The 23,968-nt window shown below is 53.6% G+C and overlaps 1 protein-coding gene across 1 annotated transcript in view; it reads left to right on the top strand.

Moving 5' to 3' along the window:
• The window catches only part of IL2RB (interleukin 2 receptor subunit beta), a 42,295-nt gene extending 24,431 nt beyond the window's left edge, over nt 1-17,864 (top strand). The window contains exons 6-15 of the mRNA XM_052640604.1: nt 2,854-2,964; nt 6,312-6,432; nt 6,765-6,981; nt 7,783-7,885; nt 8,442-8,547; nt 10,209-10,357; nt 11,492-11,726; nt 12,200-12,320; nt 13,621-13,705; nt 17,109-17,864. Coding sequence (XP_052496564.1) covers nt 2,854-2,964; nt 6,312-6,432; nt 6,765-6,981; nt 7,783-7,885; nt 8,442-8,547; nt 10,209-10,357; nt 11,492-11,726; nt 12,200-12,320; nt 13,621-13,705; nt 17,109-17,864 — 2,004 coding nt within the window. The remainder of the gene's footprint in view (nt 1-2,853; nt 2,965-6,311; nt 6,433-6,764; nt 6,982-7,782; nt 7,886-8,441; nt 8,548-10,208; nt 10,358-11,491; nt 11,727-12,199; nt 12,321-13,620; nt 13,706-17,108) is intronic.
• Nucleotides 17,865-23,968: the final 6,104 nt, after the last annotated feature.

Below are 23,968 nucleotides of genomic sequence, written 5' to 3'. Positions count from 1 at the left end.
CCTGGGCTGCAATGTGGAGTCAGTGGAGGGTCCCTGGGGAGAAGATGGTGCAGGAGTCTGAAGGCTGCTATGAGGCCCTGAAGTTACCTGGGAGCTGGAGCACAGAGGAAGGGGGAAGGAGCATTTGGTAGAGGCCACGGCTGAGGTGGGCACAGGGTCTGGCATCTCCAGAAGAGGCAGCCCTGTGATGGGTGGAAATGTCATGGTCACAAAGGACACAGAAGCCAGAAGAGCCCAAATACACATGCCCCACGGCTCCTGTGAAAGTGGGGTCCCCAGGCAGGAGCCACGGCTCTGTCCATGAGAGCCAAGGGTGCAGGGAAGTTGGTTCACAGTGGGACCCTGAGGACACAGCGAGGAAGGCGCAGGACAGGGTTTAAGGGGCTTTGTATATTGGGTGCTGGGACAGAAGGGGGATGGCTGGAGGAGGCTGGATGTAACCCCCAAACTCCTGAGTCCAAGGTCTGGGCAGGCCTGAGAGGGCTCTGTCGGGCCCCTGCCACTGGAGAAGTTCCTGGATTCCTCTTCAGGTCGTCTCGGAGAGAATCTGATGTCTTCCGTCAGACAGACTGTGGTTCTAATCCCGGTCCTGCCGCATTCTGGTTGGGTGACCAGTGAGCCTCAGTTTACTTGCCTGTAAAATGGGAAGGAAGGCATTAGCTCTGCAGGGAGCATGGAAGCAGCTAGGTGGGCATCAGTGTGTACACAGGGGGTGGGGGTGGAGGTGGGGTGCTTGGCATGCTTGCTGACGGCAGCCATGCCTGAGCATGGACAAAGCTGGGTCCACAGTTTCTGCCTTCACTTGCAGATGGATTTTATCTTTCTTTTTTTAAACTGAAGTGTGGCTCAGGCAGTGAAGAACCTGCCTGCAATGCAGGAGATCTGAGTTCGATCCCTGTGTTGGGAAGATCCACTGGAGAAGGGAGTGGCAACCCACTCCAGTATTCCTGCCTGGAGAATTCCATGGGCAGAGGGGCCTGGCAGGCTACAGTCCATGGAGTTGGAAAGAGTCAGACATGACTGAGAAACTAACACTTTCACTTTCATAGTTAATTTGCAATGTTGTTGATTTCTGCTGTATAGCAAACTCAGTTATACACCCATATACATTCTTTTTTATATTCTTTTCCATTAGGTTTATTCCCGGGGATTGGATATAGCTCTCTGTAGAGTGCAGTACAGTAGGACCTGGTTATTTATCCATTCTACATGCAAGGGTTTGCAAGTTCTGTTAACCCCAAGCTCCCAATCCCTGCCTCCTCTTCCCACCTCCCCCTTGGCAACTTCGCGTCTATTTTCTGTGTCTAGGAGTCTGTTTCTGTTTCATAGACAGGGTCATTTGTGTCATATTTTAGAGTCCATATAAGTGATATCATGTGGTATTTGCCTTCCTTGGATTTTTCTTTATATATGGATTCATGAGTTTGGGGACAGGAAATACATGCACGTGGTATAAAAGAGTCTACAGCAAAAAGCGGACTTCCCCTCCTTTCCTGAGCCGGCTTTCCTCCCTGGAAGAATCAGCATCCCCCGTTCCCTGAGAAGCTTCCAGAACTATTCTAGCCTTAATAAATCTCGGCTGTCACCCTCGTCTTTTGGTCCTCATGTTTGTCACTCTCTCCTGCAGTCAGAAGACTTGCTCTAGGGGAGGGGGAGATGGGCTTCTTGAGGGCCCACTCCAGGGGGTCACCAGGTGAGAGACTCACGCCCTCCTGCTGCTCGGTCCTCCTGACAGCCCCGCAGAAACAGCCACCCCTCATTCTACAGGCGTGGACAGGGAAGCACAGGCGGGCGGGTCACTCAGCTTCCAGGAGCCTCGAATCTGCTCTTCTTCTCGGCCACACTGGCTCTTGCCTCCTGCTCAGAAGGGAGTTGGCCTGATTGTCTCTCAGGGTCTTCAACTCTGTTTTCTCACTTCTCTGCTGACAGAAACTTCTGCAGAGCTGCTCTTTTCACTCCCCGTCCTGTTCACCTGATTCCCGGTGGTGAAAGAGATGGCAGCTCACAGGAAAACCTTCCCCGAAGCAGACAGTTTAGAATAAAGAGAGAGCAGAGTTGCTTCTTCTGATACTGGATGGAACGTTACGGGGTCCCTAGGCCTGTGACACTGGATATAGGTGGACATGCACCCTCCCAAACAGGGGGTCTGTAACTGCTCGGTATTAAAAAAAAGAAAAAGCCTGGAACTGATTCTCTCTGCCAAGGAAAGGAGGAGAAAGCGGATTATAAACCATGACTTGAGAGGCAGAGGAAGGTTCTAGAATGTTCAATAAGTGGCCAATTTGATTGCAATTGTTTGCAAAGGCCCCCCCAAATAGTCATCCCTGAATGCTAAACTGAGTCAGGGGCTTCTTGGAAGGCCGGGTGAGAAAGGGTGTCTGAGGGAGTTGGCATGTCTCATTCCATGGCTGGGGCACACCTAAAGGGACAGGTTTGAGCGAGGCCTGGGTGTTAGTGGACATGTGTGTGACTGGATGAAGGTGTCAGAGGCCTGAGGCGGCCTGTGAGATGGGGAGGGTGTGGCATGAGAGGGAGAAGAAGGGGCCTTGTCCCCGCAGGCTCTTGTGTGCAGCGTGGTGCCTATTTGTGAGTGAGAGACATGTGTGCGACGGTGCACACGCGTGCCTGCTGCCGCAACACCCACAGTGCCCCCCCCCCCCAGACCCCCCCATACCCCAGCCGCCCCCAGCGGAGGAGGGAGATCTTTATCTGGCCCCTGGTGCTGCAGGAGTTTCAGGCTTTCTAACCAGTCAGATCTCCCCCGCCTTCCCACCCCCAGGCCTTACCCCCTCCATCCTCTGCACAGGAAGTGGGCTGGCCCTGGGGTTTTAGTCTCTGCCTGCTCGCCGTCAGCCGTCTACTACCTGGGCCGAGGGAGCTGGAGCCCGGCCCTGGGGAGATGGCTGCGGTCCCAGCAGTGGAGAGAAGCAGAGACAGCGCATCGCAGCTCCATGTCCCAGCCAGGTAAGACCCACCCTGCCCTGGCCCTGCCTGGCCTGGTCCCCAGGTAGCCGAAGCTTCCCTCCTGACCCCTGCCACCAGCCAGGGGGCTGGAGATGAAGGTCACGGGGATTTCTTTCAGCTCTGACTCAGACCCACCAGAAGTTTCTGCCTGATCTGCCATCTCTCAGCCCTTGCCCCCAGGCTTATCTTAGAATCCCCCAGGGATGGGGCAGGCCCTGTTCCCATGTCTCTGGCTTCAGGTTCTAGTCTTTCCCTCCCTCCCAACTCTCCCTGTGGGAAGCCAGGAGTTACTCTGGGATGAGGGGCTTTCCCAGGCCCTGTGCTGGGTCCCCTAACCGAGAGGAGTGGAAAAGGAGGTTTGAGGCCTGAGAAGGGGAAGGCTGGCTGAGACTCAGATGTGCTGGGTGCCCAGAGAGGGTGTGGAGTGTGGGTGGGAGAGATGTGGCCTGCACTGGGGATGTGCCCCTGTGTAAAGGGTACCTCAGGAGGCTGTGGGGTGAGGGAAAAGGAGAGGGGCCCCTCTGAGACCTGGCTATGAAGTGGGTGTTCTGGGAGGTTTCTGGGAGCCCTGGGCTAGAGGCTGGGCTCCTGAGCTTGAGTTCATCTTTGTTGTCCCTTACTTGTATGTGTGACCCAGCAGGTCAGGAGGGTCTCCAGGTGCCCCCAAAGCGGGTAGAACTCCCTGCAGGTCAGGGTTTTACTCCACTCCTGGGGGCTGAGGCCTCCCACCCTGACCTGTATTTGGAACACCTAAGGGGTGGAGCCACCCCCAAGGGTCCCCTTTCTTCTCCCAAAGCCAGCATCCCACACACAGCTGGGGAGATGCTCCCAAACTTAAACAGCAAGAGGGAGTCCTAGAGTGGGAGATGAGGGGTTGGCCGGAGAAGCCGAGGGGAGATGGAGCCCCTGCTTCAAAGGTCAGGTGGGATGTGACTCAGACTACCGAGCCCCTGCTTCAAACCCTCCCCAGCCTCTCGGTACCCCACATCCCACAATATTAGCCCTGGCAGAGCCTCAGGCTATACTGACTGGGTTCAAATCCCAACTCCAGCCCAAGAGGCTTACAAGGGCCTTAGTTTCCTCATCTGAGAAAAGGAGTCATAACAGTTATCTACTCACAGGGTTGCTGTGAACGTTGAATGAGGTAATACCTGAAAGTGCTAAGGACAGTGCTGGGCAGAGTGAGGGCTGAGCATTAGCCATCAGGACCACTATCATCACGACCCCCACCATCACCATCATCATCAGCTCCATCACCATCACTATCATCACTATCCTCCTCTAACTTGACATCAGATAACCTGCGTTAAAATCCGGTTCCTTGGGCAGCTCTGACAGTCTTGACACCTATCAAATGGGGATAACAACACACATTCCCAGGGCGAGGTGGGGACCTAACGAGTCCGTGAGTGTGCTCGGCTGTGCAGTCATGAAGGGCAGGGCACAGGTGTGTGTGAGAATCCAGGATGGAGCCAGCTGGGGATTCAGAGATCCCACTTGCCCTCCCTGAGGCTGGGCCTCATCATTTCTCTGCGAGCTTGAGCAGGTTTCTTAACTGACCTGAGACTCTCTCTCCTCCTCTGCAGGAGGGGGCAGCCTCAGAGACAGCTGGGAGCCCTCCTCATCCCATCCTCCTTGCTCTTTGCCCTCTCGGGGTTCCGCTGCACCCTTTTGGCTATGGGTGGCGGGAACTCATTCTAGATGATGCTTCTTCTGCCCGACTCATGTAGGCTGGGGCTGTGGTTTGGCCCTGACCTTCCTGTAATCTTGCACACCTTTGCCTCTACCCTTCTCTTCTCATACAGAGGCTCTGTGCCAGATCTTGTCCTGGGCCTAGGGTGACCCTGCTGGTGGAGGTCTGGCCCTAGGCAACTCCTTCTGGGGGGCCCCAGGGCCATGATCCACAAAGAGAGGGCACCAGGGGCTTGTTGGAGCTGCGTTCTTGGGCTCCCCAGCCTCTGGGGTCCCAGCCCTGTGCTCTGTGCTATCGCGGGTTGGAAGATCCAAAGAAAGAGGCAAATAGCCCCATCCTGGGAGCGTTGCCCTGGGGAGACAGTGGGCCAGGCAAGGAGGTGCCCCCGGGTACCTGTTTGGGCCCTTCTCCACAACCAGGTCAGATACTCGCTGCCCCTGCCAGGGTTTGACTCCCCAGGGAGGGGAAGCTGTGGGCCCTACCTCTGGGACAGAGTCTGGGTGGGGCAGAATGATGAGAGGGAATGGGCCTCAGGGTGCAGTCCGGGGGTGGAAATCCAGCTCTGCTTCTTCTGCGATGTGACCTTGGGTGGGCTCATGGGTTAGAGCCTTGGCCTCCTCATCGGAGTAAGGAGACAATACATGCTCCCAGCCCCTGCTGCTGGCAGATTAGATGAGCTGCTGTTGCTGCAGCTGCTAAGTTGCTTCAGTCGTGTCCGACTCTGTGCGACCCCATAGATGGCAGCCCACAAGGTTTCCCTGTCCCTGGGATTCTCCAGGCAAGAACACTGGAGTGGGCTGCCATTTCCTTCTCCAATGCATGAAAGTGAAAAGTGAAAGTGAAGTCGCTCAGTCATGTCCAACTCTTGGTGACCCCATGGACTGCAGCCCACCAGGCTCCTCCGTCCATGGGATTTTCCAGGCAAGAGCACTGGAGTGGGGTGCCATTGCCTTCTCCGTTAGATGAGCTGGTGCACACGAAACCCTAGCAGTGTGAGGGCTTAGTCCCCATCCTCCACTGCACTCACCTCCTCTAGAATTGCTACGAGGTATTGTTATGAGGTGATCAGCACAATTCACTGGGCTCCAGGCAGTGTTCCTTGGCTCCGATTCCACAGCTGCCTATTATGAGCTGTGCAACCTTGGGTAATTTGCTTCATCTCTCTGCACCTCAGTTTCTCATCTGAAAATGGGAATAATGAGTGTATCTCCAGTAGATACCCTGATTGCCATGGTTAAAGGTTTAATTAAAATAGAGCCTGGCATAGAGGAACCTCTCGACAAATGGTTTTGGTGTGGTTAAGCGGGCAGCTGGGTAGAGAGGAGGTACGTTCTAATTCCAGCTCTGTGCTGGCCTCTCTATGTGGATGTAAGCAGGTCTTTCCTCTTTCTGGGCCTTATTTTCCCCAACATTTGAACAAGTTTGGACATGCTAGAGAGTCCTTTCAGCAATGACAACACGGGGCCCTGAATCTCCAAAGGAAAAGAAAGAGCATGTGTGGGGCAGAGGGGTGCGCAGGTGCAAAGGCCTGAGGCTGGCATGGTGGGGAGCCGACGGGCGCACCTCGGGAGGGCAGTGCCCAGCCTGTCTCTTGGGTGGGGGAGGAGGTGGCTGGCTGCTCACTCGCGCCCTCTCTCCTTCTTCCTCCATCCAGGGCTCCCTTCCCCAGCCCCCGCCCGTGGATGTGATGGCGGCTCCGGCTCTGTCCCGCTGTCTGTCCCTCCTCGTCCTCCTCTTGTCCCTGGCCATCCCTCAGGCATCTACAGCAGTGAACGGTGAGGACCCTGGCATCTGCAGAGCTGGGCTTTCCCTCAGGAGGGAGGCCGAGGCCCTTCTAGAACTTGTTCTGAGACCCCTGATTCTTGGCAGAAGCCCCATCAGCGGGGGTAGGAGGTGGGGGACGGGGCCAATGGGACCAGAGACCGGGTATCTACCTTCTCCCTCAACCATCCTGTCTACACTGTACCCACGGGCCTCTCCGAATCCCAGGAAGACAATGTCTTCTTGTCTCTGCCCTGCCTCGACCAGTCTGGGGGTCCCTGCGGGCTGTGGGACTCAGTTTTGTCCTCTCTGAAGCGGACCCATGAACCCTTTCTCTGCCCACCAGGATTGAGCATCTCCTCACCTGGTAGGAACAGGAGTGGCGGGAGAACCCTTGAAGGCCATGCGTGCCCTACAGCCAGCCCCACACGAAGCATCTTCAAGGCAAATACTTCCAACATCACATGCTTCTATAACTCGAGAGCCAATGTCTCCTGCACCTGGAACCATGATGAGGGCCTGCGGGCCACCACCTGCTACTTGCACAGCCGTCAGCCTCCAAGGTGCGTGTGGGGTTGACGGGCAAATGTACGGAACCGCAGGGCATGGAGGTCATATCATCCTGAACTTTACACTCTTGAAATCAAACTCCAAGAACTCTACACTTTGAGAATTCTGGACTAATAAGACCCACAGACTGCTGGTGTCACAGGAGTCTGGAAGAACTGGGGGGTCAGATATTTAGACTCCTGGAGCCTGAGTTGCAGTGGGTGTGCAATCCAGGCTGCAGTAGCAAGGCTGGGCATGAGCCAGACTAGGTAGTTTGGGGACACTGGGCTGCTCGTCTGATACGCCGAGGATGGACTCGATGTTAGAGGCAAGGAGGACCTAATGGGGCTCCCCAAAGTTTTTGAATAACCTGGGATTTTGTGAGATGCCTAGGGCAGCTGTGGGGACAGGGGACTGGGGAGAGGCTTGGGGAACGAACCTGCCGGCTGGGAAGGAACTGGTGAAGGGTCGCTGATCCAAACATCCAGCTGGTAGCAGCCAGCAGGGCAGCTTTGACCTTGGCTCCCAGGTAGGTGGTGATTCTAAGGGTCTCTGGAGGGCCTGTTAGGGAACGCCTGCACCCTATAGGGAGAATTTGAAGGGCTTTACATGGAAAGGGCCATGTGCCCTGAATGGATTTGTTTCTGGATCACTTTAGCTGCCCTGGGGCTTGACGGAGATGAGGAGGGAGGGAGAGATGCTCACAAAAGGAAGCGGGGCAGATGGGGTTGGCATAGAGCCGGGATCAGATCAGTAATGCTGCATGGGGACCCTCCTGAGGCCAGCTCTGAAGGGGTCCCTCTTTTTCTTCAAAGAGAGCTGGTTTTTCCTACAAAAAATTGGAACCACACCTGTGAGCTGCAACGAGTGAAGCCGGGATCCTGGGCATGCAACCTGGTCCTGGGACCTTCTCCAGAAGTGAGTAACCAGAGCTAAGAGGGTTGGCCAGAGGGGCAGTGGGTGCAGAGGAGCATCTTTCTTATGGAGGCCCAAGCATACCCAGTGGTCAGGGGCTGCGGCAGAGTGGGCTTCCTGGGCTGGGGAGGTAGGAGAAAGGAGGAAGGAGGCAGCATCCAGGGAGAACAGATGACTGACCCGGGCAGGAGGGATCCGAGGTTATTGAGGTGTCAGCCACTCAGCTCTGCTCCTGCCTACTGTCTGGTTTTATAAATTAAGTTTTATTGGCACACAGCCACACCCATTTGCTCTCCTGTTTTTTTATGGCTGCTTTTGCAGGACAGCAACAATGGCAACACTGAATAGTTCTGACAGAGATCATATGACCTGCAGCGTCAAAAATATTAACTATCTGATCCTTTCCATAAAGTTTGCTGAGCCGTGTCTTAGATGGAGGATCTCAGGGAGGGGTCCAGCTTATTACAGCCATGGTTTCCCCTGCCATCCACATCCCAGCAGCCTCTCCGTCCCCATACCAGCTACTGGCAATTACATCCCCAGCCTCCTTCCCATGCAGTCTCAGAAACTGACCGTAGTGGACTTCATGAAATTGACGGTGATGTGCTCTGAAGGCGGGAAGTGGAGGAGGATGATTACCCAGGATATCAAGCCCTTTGATTACAGTGAGTAAGGACTCCAGGGTGGAGCTGGTGTGGGGTGGGCAGCCACCTCCCTCCCTGTCTCCCTCTCTAGTTTCTACTATCTCCCCATCAACTTCCACATCCCCATCTGAGCAACTCACTGCCCACTGAACTTGGGATGAAGTCCCCGACACTTATCCTGGTGTTCAAGGCCACTTGGCCTGGCTTCCTTTTCCAGCATGCCTCCTCTTGTGGCTTATATTCCTGCCACACCAACGGCCAGCTCTCCAGGTTCAACTTGCCCTTCCATGCCTCTAAACACTTGCACACCATGGACCCACTGCTTGAAAGGCTCTTGTCACCCCAAAAATTGTCACTCACGCTTCAAGTTCAATGAGGAGTCACCTCCTCCAGGAGGCCTTCCCAGACTCCTGGAGCCCTTGGTACCTCCTCTTTTAGGGCGTTTATGTCCTGGGTCTTTGCTGCCTGATAATGGGTCTGTCTCCCTCATTGGGCTGTGAGTTTCCTGAGGGCAGAGCTTCTGCCATCCTTACATCTCTGTTCGGAATACTCAGCATCAGGGCTGATCTGGGTGGTGCTGGGGGAAGGTTGGTGAATGACTAAGTGCCCTCCCCCACCTCCAGCCTGTCCCCCTCTCCATCTCCAACCTTGGAGGTCATCTCTAGGAAAGAGATGGGAGCATAGAGTGATATCCAGGGTTTCTAAATGCAACCCTACTTTAACTGAGTGTAATCTGACTGGCAGGTCATTTAACATGTCTGAGCCTCAGTTTCCTCACCTGTAAAGTGGGGATAACCAGTTACCTGCTGCCTAGAGTTGCTGTAGGGCTTCTGTGGTGGCTCCAAGGTAAGGAATCCACCTGCAATGCAGCAGATGTGGGTTTGATTCCTGGATCAGGAAGATTCCCTGGAAAAGGAAATGGTAATTCACTCCAGTATGCTTGCCTGGGACATTCCACTGACAGAGGAGCCTGGTGGGCTATAGTCCATGGGGTTGAAAAGAGTCAGACACGACTTAGCGACTAAGGAACAACCACAACAACATGGTTGCTTAAGAATCTATAAGCCAAGACACAGAAATATCACAATAAACATTTGTGGAGTTCTATAGAATCTCAGAAGTATAAAAATTTAGATCAATTGAACTTCAGAATCATACAATCTTATTGTCATATAAGATTGCTGACGTAGAATTAAATTAAATGAATGAGATGATCCAGATAATTCTCTGATCAAATCTGAGTGCAGAGAAAGGCTGCCTCGATTCATTCATTCTGCAGATATCTAATCAAGTGCCCACCATGTGCTGGGTAACGTTCCAGGCACCAAGGATACTCCAGAGATCAAGTCCTTGCCCTCAGAGAGCTCAGTCTGGTGGGGCAGACAGAAAACGAATAAAGAATCAGAAGTAGATATTTAATATGTCAGATGATGATAAGTACTAGGTAGAAAAATGAAACAAGCGACAGGGACAGAGAGTGGTGGGTGGGCGGGGTAAGCTTCTCTGAATGGGTGATATTTGAGCAGGGACCTGCCGATCCCTGGGAAAAGAGAGCACCAGGAGGGAGGAATAGCAGGTACAGAGGTGAAGGTGGGAGCTCGGCTCGGCTTTCTCATCTCAGCATCAGCATGTGGCACCCCCCAAGCTTGTTCTGTCTGCCATTGTCTCTCTCCTGTCTCCAGTTCGTCTGGTTCCACCCCACTCACTCCGAGTCGCCCACATAGAGACCCGTAGGTGCAACATAACCTGGACCATCTCCCAGGTATCCCACTACATCCAAGACGTCATGGAATTTGAGGTCCGGACTAGGTCTGCGGGCCGCAGCTGGGAGGTGAGTACCTGGCTCTGTCCCATCTGCCCTAACTCCTCCCTGTCCTGGGCACCCTGTCCATCCTTCATCTCAGCAAAGCCACAGAAGCCCCTAATCAACCCCTGCTGCTCCTTGGAACTGCCCCCCCAACACCGTCTCTCTGAGGCCCCCTGGCACCCCAGGGGTCCTGCCGGTGGCAGTTTCTAGGCAAGATTTACAAAGCTAAGAGGCAGCAGACTCCCCCTCTGAAGATTTCAGAGGGCCTGGGCAGCCACTGTGCCCTCTTCAAATCCAGTGTGGTCTAAGTCACAGAGGTTGATCACTTATTCGTTCACTCACCCATTCCTTTATTCGCTCTCTCACTCAACAAACATTCCCTGAGTACCTGCTCCGTGCTGGATGCTGGGGCGAGAATGGAGGGAGATCTGACAAGCTGCCTCTGAGGAAACTCGCATGGGGCATAGGAAGAGACTCTGCGATGTTTTTACATACTCTCATGAGATTTCATTGTGATAGCACAGTTGAGAAGGCCTGGGCCAGGCTCCTTCAGACTCATGCGACCAGGCCTTTCTGAGATCTGGGGCTCAAGTAGGAGGTGGTTATTTGAGGATCTGGGGAGGGCCTTCCAGGCAGAGGAAAGAACCATAGCAAAGGCAAGAGATGGCCTGTGTGTCTGGCGCGCTGGAAAAAAAGCAAAAAAGGTGACGCCGAGCAGGGAGAGGTCTATGGGAAACACCTCCTTATGGCTGAGTGGAGAAGAGACTGCCGCAGAGCACAGGGCTGCGGGGCACAGGGAAGGAGGGAGACCTTGGACAGGGCTCAGAGGTCATGGGGGCTCAGACCTGCAGGAGGAAGGAGTGGAGAGAAGAGGGAAGGGTCCAGAATAGGTTCTGCAGGTGAAACCAGCTGATTGACAGATGGCTTTGGATACTGGAGTTGAGGGAGGGGGAGGAGTTCAGGAAGACCCTGATTCCTGGGGCCCCTGCAAGTGGCTAGTTGGGGAGCCTTCCTGTAGGAGTGGGGGACAGTGCAGGGTGGAGGGCTGGAAGGGATAAAGGAAGGCACTGCTCTGCTCATACTCTCAGCCAGCCCTGCCACAGGAAGTGAGGGGGCAGTGCAGACCCCTCTGGTCTGACAGCCCTGTCTCTGCCCAAGGACGTCCCGCTACTGATCCTCAAGCAGAACCAGCGATGGATCTTCCTGGAGAATCTCACTCCAGGCATGGAATATGAGCTTCAGGTGCGGGCCAAGCCCCACCTAGGCAGCCATGAGGTTTGGAGCCACTGGAGCCAGCCCCTGGCCTTCAGGACAGTCCCTGCAGGTACTGATGGGAAGCTGAGATGGGGATGCAGCCTGGAAAGGAGAAAGAGACTGGCGGGGCAGTCTTGGGGTATGTGTTCAGCACCCTTTGACTATCTTTAGCTCACTGGATGTGACCTGCAGGGTGGGAAATGTGGGCAAGTTTTGCAGATGGGAACAAGGATTTGGTGATGGGATGTGACTTCTCAGAGGCCTTGTGAGTTAGTGGAGAGGCTCTTTCCTTTTTCTCTACCATTTAACCTCAAGCTTTTGGTTTCTGCCAAGGTCTGGGGTGGGCTGTTTTCACCTGTTGGCCTATTTCTTCGTCTGTGAAGTGGGTAGCATGGTACCACGGCAGGGCTGCTGTGATGAAGGCATGCGATGCCCCCATGTCAGCCAGGTGCACAGCAGCTCTGCTGGACTAGCTGGGACCCTATAAAGGCCTTGGGTCAGTGGTCATCCTGTCCCTCAGCACCACGTTATGTGTGGGGGATGCTGGAGTGACTCGGGGCAGGGCACACTTCTTTAACGCCTCCCCTTCTCCTCTTCCTACCCCTTGGGCAGAAACCGAGAAGAAGATCCCACCTCTCCCTTGGTTGGTCCCCATCTTCTTGGGCGTTGGCAGTTTCTTTGGTCTTGTCCTCTTGGTTTACTTTCTGGGCAGCTTCCAGTGCATCAGGCTACGGTAAGGAGAATGCTCCCTTCCCCGTCTTTCGCGTCTCGGTATGACATCCCCCATGGCCAGGTCAGCTTCTGGGCTGAGCCCCGTGTTCTGACACTCCAGTGCTCCCTCTGCCATCCCAAGGGCCCTCCCTTCCTAACATCTGGCCTTTCCTCCCAAAGAAGGAGGCCCAAGGGACCAGCCCAAGAGGAGAGGCACAGGGAGAACCCCATGGGAGCTCTACCCCGAGCATTAGGCTCAGGACTTGAGTATGTGTATGTATATGAGCCAGCCGCCTGTGGTGGGGGATGGGGTGTCATTATGGGTCTGACCATTCATTTGTTCTTTCCTTTATTTGCCGAGTACCAGCTCAGAACCAGGTATGGTGCTGAGCGCTGGGAACGTAAGCACAGCCACAGGCATGTCATCACATTTTCATGGACTCACTGTCCCATCGGGGATGGCAGATATTTATCACGCAGGTTTATAATGACATGAGATTGGGGTGGTGAAGGAAAGAAGGTGCTAGAAGTACTGGAAGTAGACAACAGGAAGGGGAGCCTCAGCTAAGGGGTGACCAGCGTAAGCATCCCCGAGGAGCAAACCAGGCAGGAAAGGGTCAGGAGCTCGTCCATCCCAGGCAGAGGACAAGCCTGTGCAAAGACCTTGGGTGGAAACAAGGGAGGAGCATTCCAGGAACGGAGAGTATAGGAAAGTGGGTGTGGTTAGAGACCGGAAGGAAGTCTGGGATCTGAGCCTGGACTTCTGGGCAGCAGCCAGGTTTCCTGGGGTCTTGAGGCATACATCTTGACGTGGATGCACACAGACACTGGGGCACTCAGCTTGGCAAGCAGTGCACGGGCTGGTATTCAGCTTCCAGTCACCATCGGTCCTCCCCCTTAAAAAAAAAAAAAAACCCAGGCACCCTTGGACAATGCACAACTTGAGCCACTGTCCATGGCAGCCTTGACTAGGAGGCCCACAGTCTGGCCTCTCTCTCACCTCCCTCCTCGTGGCTCACTCTGCTCCGGTCTTCTCTGTGGCCACCCACCCCCACGTCCTTCTGCTCTCACACTTGGTTTATTGACTGGCTCCCCATTAGAATGTCAGCTCCTTAAGAGCAGGGACCTCCTCTGTTGACTCTTCTTGTGTTCTCAGCGCCCAGCACAATACCCTCCCTTACCGGGCATGCAATCAACACTGACAAAATAACGTGTGTGGTGAGGCACTGTGCCCTGTGCTCAGAGCTGCGGGACTCATGGCAGGACACTGCGGGCTCCTTTCTCTTCTCACCCTTGCTCCCTCCCTCCTCTCCCCTCTGCAGGCTGAAGAACGTTCTCAAGTGTCACATCCCAGACCCCTCGGAGTTTTTTCCCCAGCTGAGCTCTGAGCCTGGAGGAGATTTCCAGGTAGGAGTCTGGAGGAGGAGGACAGAGCAGGCAGTTGACACAGGCTGGCCAGAGTGGGGGCTGGGGTGTGGACAGGGTGGGAAGGAGGTGCACAACAGTGGGTTTTGCACTTTGGGCGAAGAAATGTAAAGTCAGCTGCCTCGCAGGTATGTGTGTGCACAGTTGTGCTGGACTCTTTGCAACCCCATGGATTGTAGCCAGCCTGGCTCCTCCGTCCCTGGGACTCTCCAGGCAAGAATACTGGAGTGGGTGGCCATGAACTCCTCCAGGGGATCTTCCTGACCCAGGGATCGAACCCAAGTCTCTTGCATCTCCTGCACTGGCAGGCAGATTCTTTAACAACTTCGCTACCTGGGAAGCCCTGGACCCCTATCTCCAGTTCTGGTACCAGCGTTCTCAGGCTGAATAGCAGTGCCCATCTGAGTGAGCCAGCCTATCTGGGCTCTAATTCTGGCTCCACCACTTCCTGGCTGTGTGGCCTGGGGCAAGTTATAGAACCTCTCTGTGTCTCAGTTTCCTCACCTGTAAAATGGGTGGGTGGGTAAGGTGAGATAATATTAATATGCTTATGATCCCAAGGACATAGCCCAGCACACAGTTAATGCTCACAAAACCCTCGCTGGAATTACCTGCACTGGGCTGCTGTTGGAGCAGGATTCACCAGGTCCAAGTTCTCACCCCTCTCTCTTGTGCAGATCTGCTCTTAGGGGCTGGTGCTCTCCCTGCTCTTGAAAAATCCTCCCGGCCAGCCTCCATGATTTATCACAAATGCTAGCAAGGCCTTTAGGCATTTCTAGTTACAAAACAGATTCATTTAAAAAGTGCACCCTGTATGTCGGAACGCTCTGAATGCCGTGCAGAGTTCAGTTGTCTCCCTCAGCCCACACACGTGCTTCAGGAACGAAGCTTACGGGGGTAGGGAGGTGTGGTGGGCCAATTCTGCCACCCCACCCCATACTCTAGGCTCCCTAGATTGGTGTTGGTGGAGGGGGGTGAGGCGGGAGTGGACAGAGGTCGAGAGAAATGCCCAGAGGCTGGGAAGCCATGCTGCAGCAGGCCTGTCACAAGCTGGCTTTGGCATTCTCTATCGGGGCTGATCAGGGCCCCTTCTGGAAGTCTCTGGAAAACTCCCAGGTCTGGGCACATCTTGCCTGCAGTGCTCTTTATGTGGGGTTATGTATCTCCTTATAACTTTTCCCTTAGCCTGAAAGGTAGTGATCTCCCCACCAACAAAGGTATTCAAGCCAGCCTTGGCTGACTATGTGTTGGTCACATGGCAGAAGGGATTCCTAGTGGGAAGCTGGACTAGATGCAGCCTCAGACCGCTTCCAGCTTGAGGTCCTCCTGAGTCAATGGGCTTGGGACATTTTGAGGCAGGACTGCGGTCCTTTCTAGAGAGCTGCATCTTCCCATGAGATCAACCCCAGGTCAAAATGCCTGGCCCAGGCCTTCTGTGTGTGGTGGGGGGTATCCCAAAAAGGCCCTGGGGGTGCAGGTGTGACTGGGGGTGACAGATGGCCGAGAGGAACCCCCACCCTCTCCTCTGCATCTGGGTGATAGGCCAGCTCCTCTCTGTCTCTCTGCCCCAGACCCCCGAGCTCCAAGAGCCCAGGGCCCACTGCCCTGTCCGTGGGACCCAGGAGTGCATGTGCCATTGTGTGTGATAGGGATGAGTTTCTTCCTGTGCCGCACCGCAATCCCCCCTCCCTTGCCCACGTCCACTTCAAGGCATTGTGGATGGAGGCCCAGGCCCCGGAAGTGGCTAACCACACAGCTCAGAGGCCCAGCGCACCAGCGCAGGCCACAGGGCTGCCCTTTCCTTCTGGCCACTGCTCAGCACTGCTGCCTGGCCCTGCCCTCCGCTGCCTCTTGCAGTGTTGGAGCCCCACCCGGCCTGGCTCTTGCCCTCTCTCCCACGCCTCTGTCCTTTGCCACCCTTAGCTGGCCCTCACTGTCCTTCTCTCTTGGCCTTTTCTCCTGTAACATGAACACCTGGTTTGGGGAAGGGGGTAGATGCTGTCAAGTGGTCCAGCCATTAATTCACCTGCAATATATCGACTGGGCCTTTGGATCCCCACGCTGGGCACAAGGGTGCAGGGAGACCCGTCACACCTGGCCCCTGTGCTCAGGGGACCACAGTCCAGCTGCAGAAGGCTCCCAGGACAGAAGGCTGTTGGGGTTTTCAAGTGCACCCTCCTGCCCCATCACCCTGTCCTCAGGGGGGTATTGTCCCCTTCACCTCTGCTGGCCATGTGCATGCTACCTGTGCCAAGTGTTTCCATCTTCATTTTCTTCTTTAACATCTCTTTGCTGGGCCATAGTGAGGCAGTCAGGAAAGAGGCAGCTAACTATTACTGAACTGAGGCTCAAGAGGTGCAGTCACCTGCCCAGGGTCACACAGCTTGTGAATGCCAGGGCCAGGGCTGGAACTGGGTCTCCCTGCTCCTTGCCAGGGCTCTCCACACTCCAGAGCAACTGAGAAGTGCTTGCCTCTGATGGGTGCTTGCCTCTCTCAGTGGGTGGAGTGTGTGGGAGGCAGGGGGCGGGACCATTAGCACCCCACTGGAGATGGTTCCATGGCAGTGTGAGTGGGGAACATGAAGCCCAGCTTTTCTACCCGCTGGCTGTGTGATCAGGGCCAGGGCACGGGCTCTCTCTGGGCATTCGTATGGTGGTCGTGATGTACTCTCAGGGCTCTTTCTGCTTCGGCAGTGGTTGGTTGGTTGGTTCAGACACTCACACTGGTCCCCACCAGTCAGTCTGAGGATTCCACCCATCTCTATGTCCCTGGGACCTGGAGCAGCACTAGTTTGCTAAGACTGCTGCTGCTAAGTCACTTCAGTTGTATCCGACTCTGTGCGATCCCTGAGATGGCAGCCCACCAGGCTCCCCCGTCCCTGGGATTCTCCAGGCAAGAACACTAGAGTGGGTTGACATTTCCTTCTCCAATGTATGAAAGTGAAAAGTGAAAGTGAAGTCGCTCAGTCATGTCCGACTCTTAGCGACCCCATGGACTGCAGCCTACCAGGCACCTCTGTCCATGGGATTCTCCAGGCAAGAGCACATACTAGCTGCTCAATAAGCAGTCAGGTATTGACCCAACACATCCCCTGGGCCCCTAGTGAGCCAGAAAGATCTGTACTGAGGCTGGGAAGCAGGCACACACACTGATGTGGAACATTCCCCAAACCAATGGGCAGAGTTTGTGTGTGTGTGCATGTGTGTGCATTTGGGAGGTAGGGCAGCAAGGGTGGGGGTGGGGGGGGTGGGGGGGTTGCAGTCAAGGAGGGCTCCCCGGAGGTGGCAGCCCTGAGTCTACTGCTAAAGAAGGAGGAGTTAGGCGTTATTGCTGAGTTTGGAAGAGACGGCCCCCTCATCCTCCCACTGTCCTTTCTCTTCACAGAAGTGGCTCTCTTCACCTTTCCCCTCGTCCTCCTTCAGCCGCAGTGGCCCAGACCCCGAGATCTCCCCACTGGAGGTGTTGGACAGGGACGCCAAGGCCACACAGCTGTTCCTGCTGCAGCAGGACAAGGGCTCATTGTCCTTAGCTGAGACCAGCGGCCACTCGGTGACCAGCTGCTTCACCAACCAAGGCTACTTCTTCTTCCACCTCCCAGATGCCCTAGAGATTGAGGCCTGCCAGGTGTACTTCGTTTACGACCCATGCACAGAGGAGCTTAATGAGGGTGGGCCCAGGGCCCCTGAAGGAGCTCTCCTTCCACCCCTGCCGACTCCACCAGGGGATGACGATGCCTACTGCACCTTCCCCCCCGGAGAAGACCTGCTACTCTTCTCTCCGAGTCTCCTCAGTGGCCCAGGCCCCCTGAACACTTCCCAGCAGGGCACTGGGGCTGGTGAAGAGAGGCTGGCCTCCAGCCCACAGGAGGGAATCCCTGGAGATTCGATCCCCCAGCCACTGGGGCCTCCTGTTCTGGAAGCCCCTGACCTGGTGGATATTCAGTCACCCCCAGGGCATGAGCTGGGAGAAGCAAGAGAGAAGGTACCTGGCCCCAGTCCAAGGGAGGGGACCAGCTTCCCCTGGGCCAGCCCTCCCGGGCAAGGCCAAGTCAGGGCCCCCACTGCCTGCCTGACCCTGAACACTGATGCCTACCTATCCCTCCAAGAGCTCCAGGATCGGGACCCAGCTTACTTGGTGTAGACAGACAGCCAGACCTGGGAGGCAGGTGGCCGTCCACTGCTGCGCCAGGCCTGCTTGAGGACTCCCTGTCCATGAGGCTTTTCCCCTGCTGAGACACGGTGTCCAGCAACCCCTGGACATCTCTGTCCAGAGGGCCTCACCCAGTCCTGCACACTCAGCTGTTGATTTCCAAACCTCAGTTGCTGCTCCCTGGTCCTATTGCCCAAGCCAAGAACTTTGGGGGTGGGGTCCTTTGACTCCCCCATTCCCTCATTCGTCGTGGAGTCCTGTGGTTTTACCTCTGAAGCATTTCTCCTCTCCAGCCCTATAGCTACTTTTCAGGGAGAGTTTGTGGTTCTCCAGTGGTCTTCACCCTGGCTTACTCACTGGGCTTCCTGCCTGGATCACACCCCTCCCACCCACCCACCACAGGACAATCAGCGGAATCTTTCCAAAACATAAATGGAGCTATGCTGCTCCTCCTGGAGAAGGAAATGGCAACCCACTCCAGTATTCTTTCCTGGAAAATCCCATGGACAGAGGAGCCTGGCGGGCTACAGTCCATGGGATTGCAAAGAGTTAGACACGACAGAGCGAATGGGCATACATGTGCTGCTCCTGGTTTAAAATCCCGCCATGGCTCACCACTGCCCTCAGTACAACTTCTTGACCTGTTGGTCCTCCAGCATCATGTTGGGACATTCCCATCTAGAATCCTCCCAGCAGTCCTACTCAGAGACCCTGATGCTGGGAAAGATTGAAGGCAGGAGGAGAAGGGGGCAACAGAGGATGAGACGGTGGGATGGCATCACTGACTCAATGGACATGAGTTTGAGCAAACTCCTGGAGACAGTGAAGGACAGAAGAGCCTGGCATGCTGCAGTGCATGGGGTCTCAAGGAGTCGGACATGACTGAGCGACTGAACAACACAGTCCCACAGAGCCACTCGGAACTCCCTCACTTCCCCACTCCTTTGTATGTGTGATTTCCTGCTCCTGGGGGGCCCTCTCCTCCCTCATCTGGGTGACAAACTCCCCTCATCCTTCAGGTGGCAGTTCTGCTTCGCTTACAGGGAAACACTGCCTCCTCTCATGTGCCCAAACTCGAGATTCAGTGCTGGAGGGACAGGCCCTCAGGGACACAGGGTGGTGGGACAAAGTGTCTCTGTCACATCCCCTTTGGGGTCTCTCGTGACCTCGGAATGCTTGCCTACAGCTGTGGCCCATCTGTGCACAAATGCCCAGCAAAGTGGACGCTGGCTGGATCTTTCCACAATGGCAAGCCGCTGGAAAGTAAACCCCTCCAAGTGGCGGGTCCTGATGCTGTCGTAGGAGCCCTCCCTCAGGCCCCTCCTGCTCCAACTTCCACTGGAGGGGTCTTTTCTGCAGCTCAAAGGCTGGCACACTGCCTCCAGACGGCAGTTCCATTCCCTGCCCTGGACAGAGTCGACTCTACATCCTATCGTAGTCCCTGGGTGAATTAATAACCTATCTGGCGTCACCATGCCTGGTCTCTGTGTGCCCTTGCTGCCTTCATGCAGGGTGGATATCATCGAGCTCTCAGGGGCACCCCTGGCACTTGACGTTTCTGAGGTCAAGCCTTGGAGAGGCGAGCAGTCCATGTCCACTAGGTTCCAGCATGCCCGCCCCAGCAAGAGGCTCATCCTCTCACATGGCAGTCCTGCCCCACCACACATGGCGAGCCCCTTCCTTCTTGGTGCTCCCACCACCCGTCCACTTCTCGTCCTTCTATCCCTGGCATTGATCACATTTGTGATGACAAGAATTCTCCCAGAGGTGAAGACCCCGGAGATGTTCCTGCTATCAGCTGAGGTATGAAAGCGCGCAGTGCCTGCATTTATAGGCCCTGCTTTCAACTGATTGGGCACCTAACAGAAGCCCACTCATTAGTTCATCAGCAGTATGCTGATACACGTGTGTATCATGTTTGTTATTGTTTACTTGATATTTTTCTTTAAATCAGTTCAATTTTTGTTTTAATAGTTTTATTTAAGGAAAAATTTTATGTTGATTCTGTAAATGAAAAAACCAATATTCAGTATAAATAAAAGGCAATAGCACAAAGTAAGTACAATAAAACAGAATGTTTCAGTTTATTGCCTGCTGAAAATCTGCTCTCTTATTTTAAAGGGAAGATTAACAAGTGTTGGGAAGCTGATGAAGGTATATGGAAACCAAACAGAGACTTCTTTCTTGAGAAAATGCTGAAGGATTATAAATGGAATGTCTTTTTCACTAAAAGGAATCATATTTATCTTATTCTGTGTCCAGGCACCATTTGACATGGTCTTATGGGAAAATATTCTACTTGAATATGTAAGTGAAAATTGCTCAGTTGTGTCCAACTCTTTGCGACCCCATGGACTGTAGTCCATAGAATTCTCCAGGCCAGAATACTGGAGTGAGTAGCTGTCCCCTTCTCCAGGAGATCTTCCAACCCAGCAATCGACCCCAGATCTCCTGAAAATATAATTTTATTTTTTTCAGTGTCCTTGATTCTGAAAAATTGGCCCAGATCATGAATAGCAATGTTTGGCATTCATGAAGCTGCACTCAGGGCAGACATTGCTAATCAACCATATCAATAGTACTGGTGCTTGGCAGACACTGCTAGCTGACCACAGCACTCCTTTTTTGGTGCTTGGATGCAGTCTTAGACTCTGTAGGCAGGTCCCAGTTGATCATAGCTGGCACCTGGTGGTAGCTCTAGACCAGATAACTCCTCAGGTTTCTTCCATAACAGAAGTTGTTGCTCCGACTCCAATTCTCTTGGCAGGTAAAACTGAGGCTGAGATGATGGAGAGAGGAAAGCTGAGAAGGGCTTATGAGCAGGCACAGCCAGGGAACCCAGCTGTCCCTGCCCAGTCTGACAGGAGATCTGAGCTGGCAGTGAGCAGAGCAGGGAGTTACCTTACACCAAGTGGAGATGGACTGATGGGCTGGAAGCCACAGTGTGGCATGGTTAGTGTGCAGTAGGGTATGGGTCTTGGGAGATGGGTAAGGAGAGGGCAGCTGGCAGGGGCAGAAGAGATGAAGGAAAGACAGGCTTGCTTGGGTCAGACTGTAGGAGAGAGGAGAGGCACCAGCTGGGGACCAGGGAGCCTAGGGTCTCAAAGAACTGTCAGGTGCAGAGCAGTAAGTATGAGGCAGCCAGGGCTGATTGGGGAATAAAAGAACAGAGAGGAGAGGTGAGAAGGGCCTTCCAGCCCCTCAGGTCTCCAATGTCTTGAGCTGTATTTATTCCTTCACCTCCCTAACCCCCCAATACCTCTGCTCTCCCCCTACCTACCAATTCCCACTCCAAGCAACTGTCACTGTCCACAGTTATCAAGCAAATTACTGTCAAAACAGTTCATGGCTAGGATGAATCACTTACCACTGTCCTCCGAATTGTTGACATCCTAGAGAACTTAAAAAATGATCAAGAAGCACCTTTAAAAGTGGGAAGGCAGCTAATATTTTATGTTCCAGACACAGTGCCAGACATTTTCCAAACAGCATTTCATCATCTGAAAAGAACTTTGTGAGGCAGGTGACATGCTCCACATTTTGCAGGTTAGGACCCTGAGGCTTATGGAGGTTAAGAAATACAGCTGATTGTTGGTGGATCCAGGATTCAAACTTGGTGCGTTTGGTGCCAGAGATTTTGGCCCTTTTGCATATACAGGACTGCATAGGGGACAATTATATTAGAGGGAAAAAAAACAAGCAAAATTCCATTCTAAGCTTTCTGGTGGTGGTTGTCGTTCAGTCACTCAGTCATGTCCGAGTCTTCATGAACCCATGGACTGCAGCACGCCAGGCTTCCCTGTCCTTCACCATCTCCTGGAGTTTGATCAAACACATGTTCATTGAGTCAGTGATGCCATCCAACCCTCTCATCTTCTGTCATCCCCTTCTCCTGCCCTCAATCTTTCCCAGCATCAATGTCTTTTCCAATGAGTTGGGGGTAAGGAGAGGGCAGCTGGCAGGGGCAGAAGAGATGAAAGAAAGACAGGCTTGCTTGGGTCAGACTGTAGGAGAGAGGAGAGGCACCAGCTGGGGACCAGGGAGCCTAGGGTCTCAAAGAACTGTCAGGTGCAGAGCAGTAAGTATGAGGCAGCCATCAGGTGGCCAAACTATTGGAGTATTGGAGTTTCAGCTTCAGCAGCAGTCCTTCCAATGAATATTCAGGACTGATTTCCTTTAGGATTGACTGGTTTGATCTCCTTGCTGTCCAAGGGACTCCCAAGAGTCTTCTCCAGCACCCCAATTCGAAAGCATCAGTTCTTTGATGCTCAGCCTTCTTTATGGTTCAACTCTCACATCCATACATGACTACAGGAAAAACCATAACTTTGACTATATGGACCTTTGTTGGCAGTGTTGTCTCTGCTCTTTAATATGCTGTCTATGTTTGTTATAGCTTTTCTTCCAAGGGGTAAGCGTCTTTTATTTCATGGCTGCAGGTCAGCATCCATAGTGATTTTGGAGCCCAAGAAAATAAAGTCTGTCACTGTTTTCATTTTTCCTCCATCTATTTGCCATGAAATGATGGGACTGGATGCTTCCTGGTAACCAGTTAAAAAAAGAAAAGCAGCCTATATTCCATGATTGTGATTGTGATCGAATTGATGATTGTGATCATCCCATTCTTGTGACCTGGAAACATCACTTCTCACTCAGGTTCCTGCTCAGCCTCCTCCTGGTCCACCAGTCCCCCTCCACTTGCCCCCCGTTCTTCCACCTCTGAGCCCTTCCAGGGTGATCTTATCATGGGCACATCTGGATCATGCCACATCCCCACCTAAACCCCCAACAACTCCCTGTTGTTTTCAGGACATTAGCTGAAAGCATTAATGTAATAATGAATAACTTAGGGACTCCATGCAGGTCCCATCTGATTTCATGGCTCACTCATCCGTCTGTGAATGGCGTCTGGAGTCAGATGGATGACTTCTAAAGTGCTCTCCAGGCCCTGATAGTCTGTAGTTTCAGGTGTCACACGGAATGTGGCTGGTGGCTGGGATTACATGTATTTCTCTTCAAGAGTGGGAGGCTGGGGCTCGAGGGTGGGGATGAGGACAAGGACCGCAACTGACTCACTTGCTTTGGGACATGCTGGTCTCTGGGTTTGAAGCAGACCCACCACCCAAACAATTCACTCCTGGACTCCTACACATCCCTCAGGACCTTCAAACATCCCCACTTCTGGAAGACCCTCTAATTCATTCCAAGTTGGATTGAGTACTTCCTCCTACTGTGCCCTTCCTGAGATCCCTCTTCTAATCATCTCTGGTGCTATGGGCCAGAGAGATCCTGAACTAGATTCTGGAGTTACAGAGCTGATAATAACAGCTATAGAAGAAAACCAGCTAAAGCCCCACTAGCACAAGCCTTTGTTTGGAAATACCAGGCACGAGAAGACAATAAAGGAGTTTCTGACTCAGGGACAGAAGGCAGAATGTTGCGGGGGGCTGTAGTAGGGGCTCCGCTGGAGTTCAGCTTGTATGGGAAACAATTGTCTGAGGGTGGTTCTTGAAAGAGAGAGAAACTGTTCTTACATATCAGCAGCTACCATTTAGCAATTTGGCTTTTATCAACAGGCAGTGTGGGAGGGGCAGGTGCAAGGACAAGGACCTGTCGAGACCACAGTGGAATGTTCTCCATCCTTCAGGGTCTCATCAAAGGGGCATTTTTTGAGCACTTAGCAGGCATCAGACTCTGTTCTGAATGCATTGTGTTACTAGCTCACTTGATCTTTACAACATTGCCACAAGGGAAGGACTATTCTTATCCATTTGGCAGGTGAGAAGACGAAGTCACAGAGTAGTTAATGACTTGTTCAAGGACACAACTGGAACACAGTAGAGCAAGGATTTGAACTCAGGCAGTCTTCAGCTCTCACATGGGCTAGCTCTTTACTGCTTTAACGTATGTGCACTCAAAGATGTCATATAATCTCTCAGCAACCCAGCATGACAAGAATGACCAAGATTCCAGGTTCTGCATCACAGATGCAGACATGCAGTCCTGAGAGGAGGGTGCCCTGTACCAGGCCACTCGGTGAATTCGACTCGGGGAATGACTAGAAACCCAGATCCCACCCTTGCAGCTTGCTGTCT

The sequence above is a fragment of the Budorcas taxicolor genome, chromosome 5, assembly GCF_023091745.1.
Source record: "Budorcas taxicolor isolate Tak-1 chromosome 5, Takin1.1, whole genome shotgun sequence".
NCBI classification, from domain to species: domain Eukaryota; kingdom Metazoa; phylum Chordata; class Mammalia; order Artiodactyla; family Bovidae; genus Budorcas; species Budorcas taxicolor.
The sequence above is the reverse complement of the archived record's forward strand: the minus strand, read 5'-3'. Positions and strand labels throughout refer to the sequence as shown.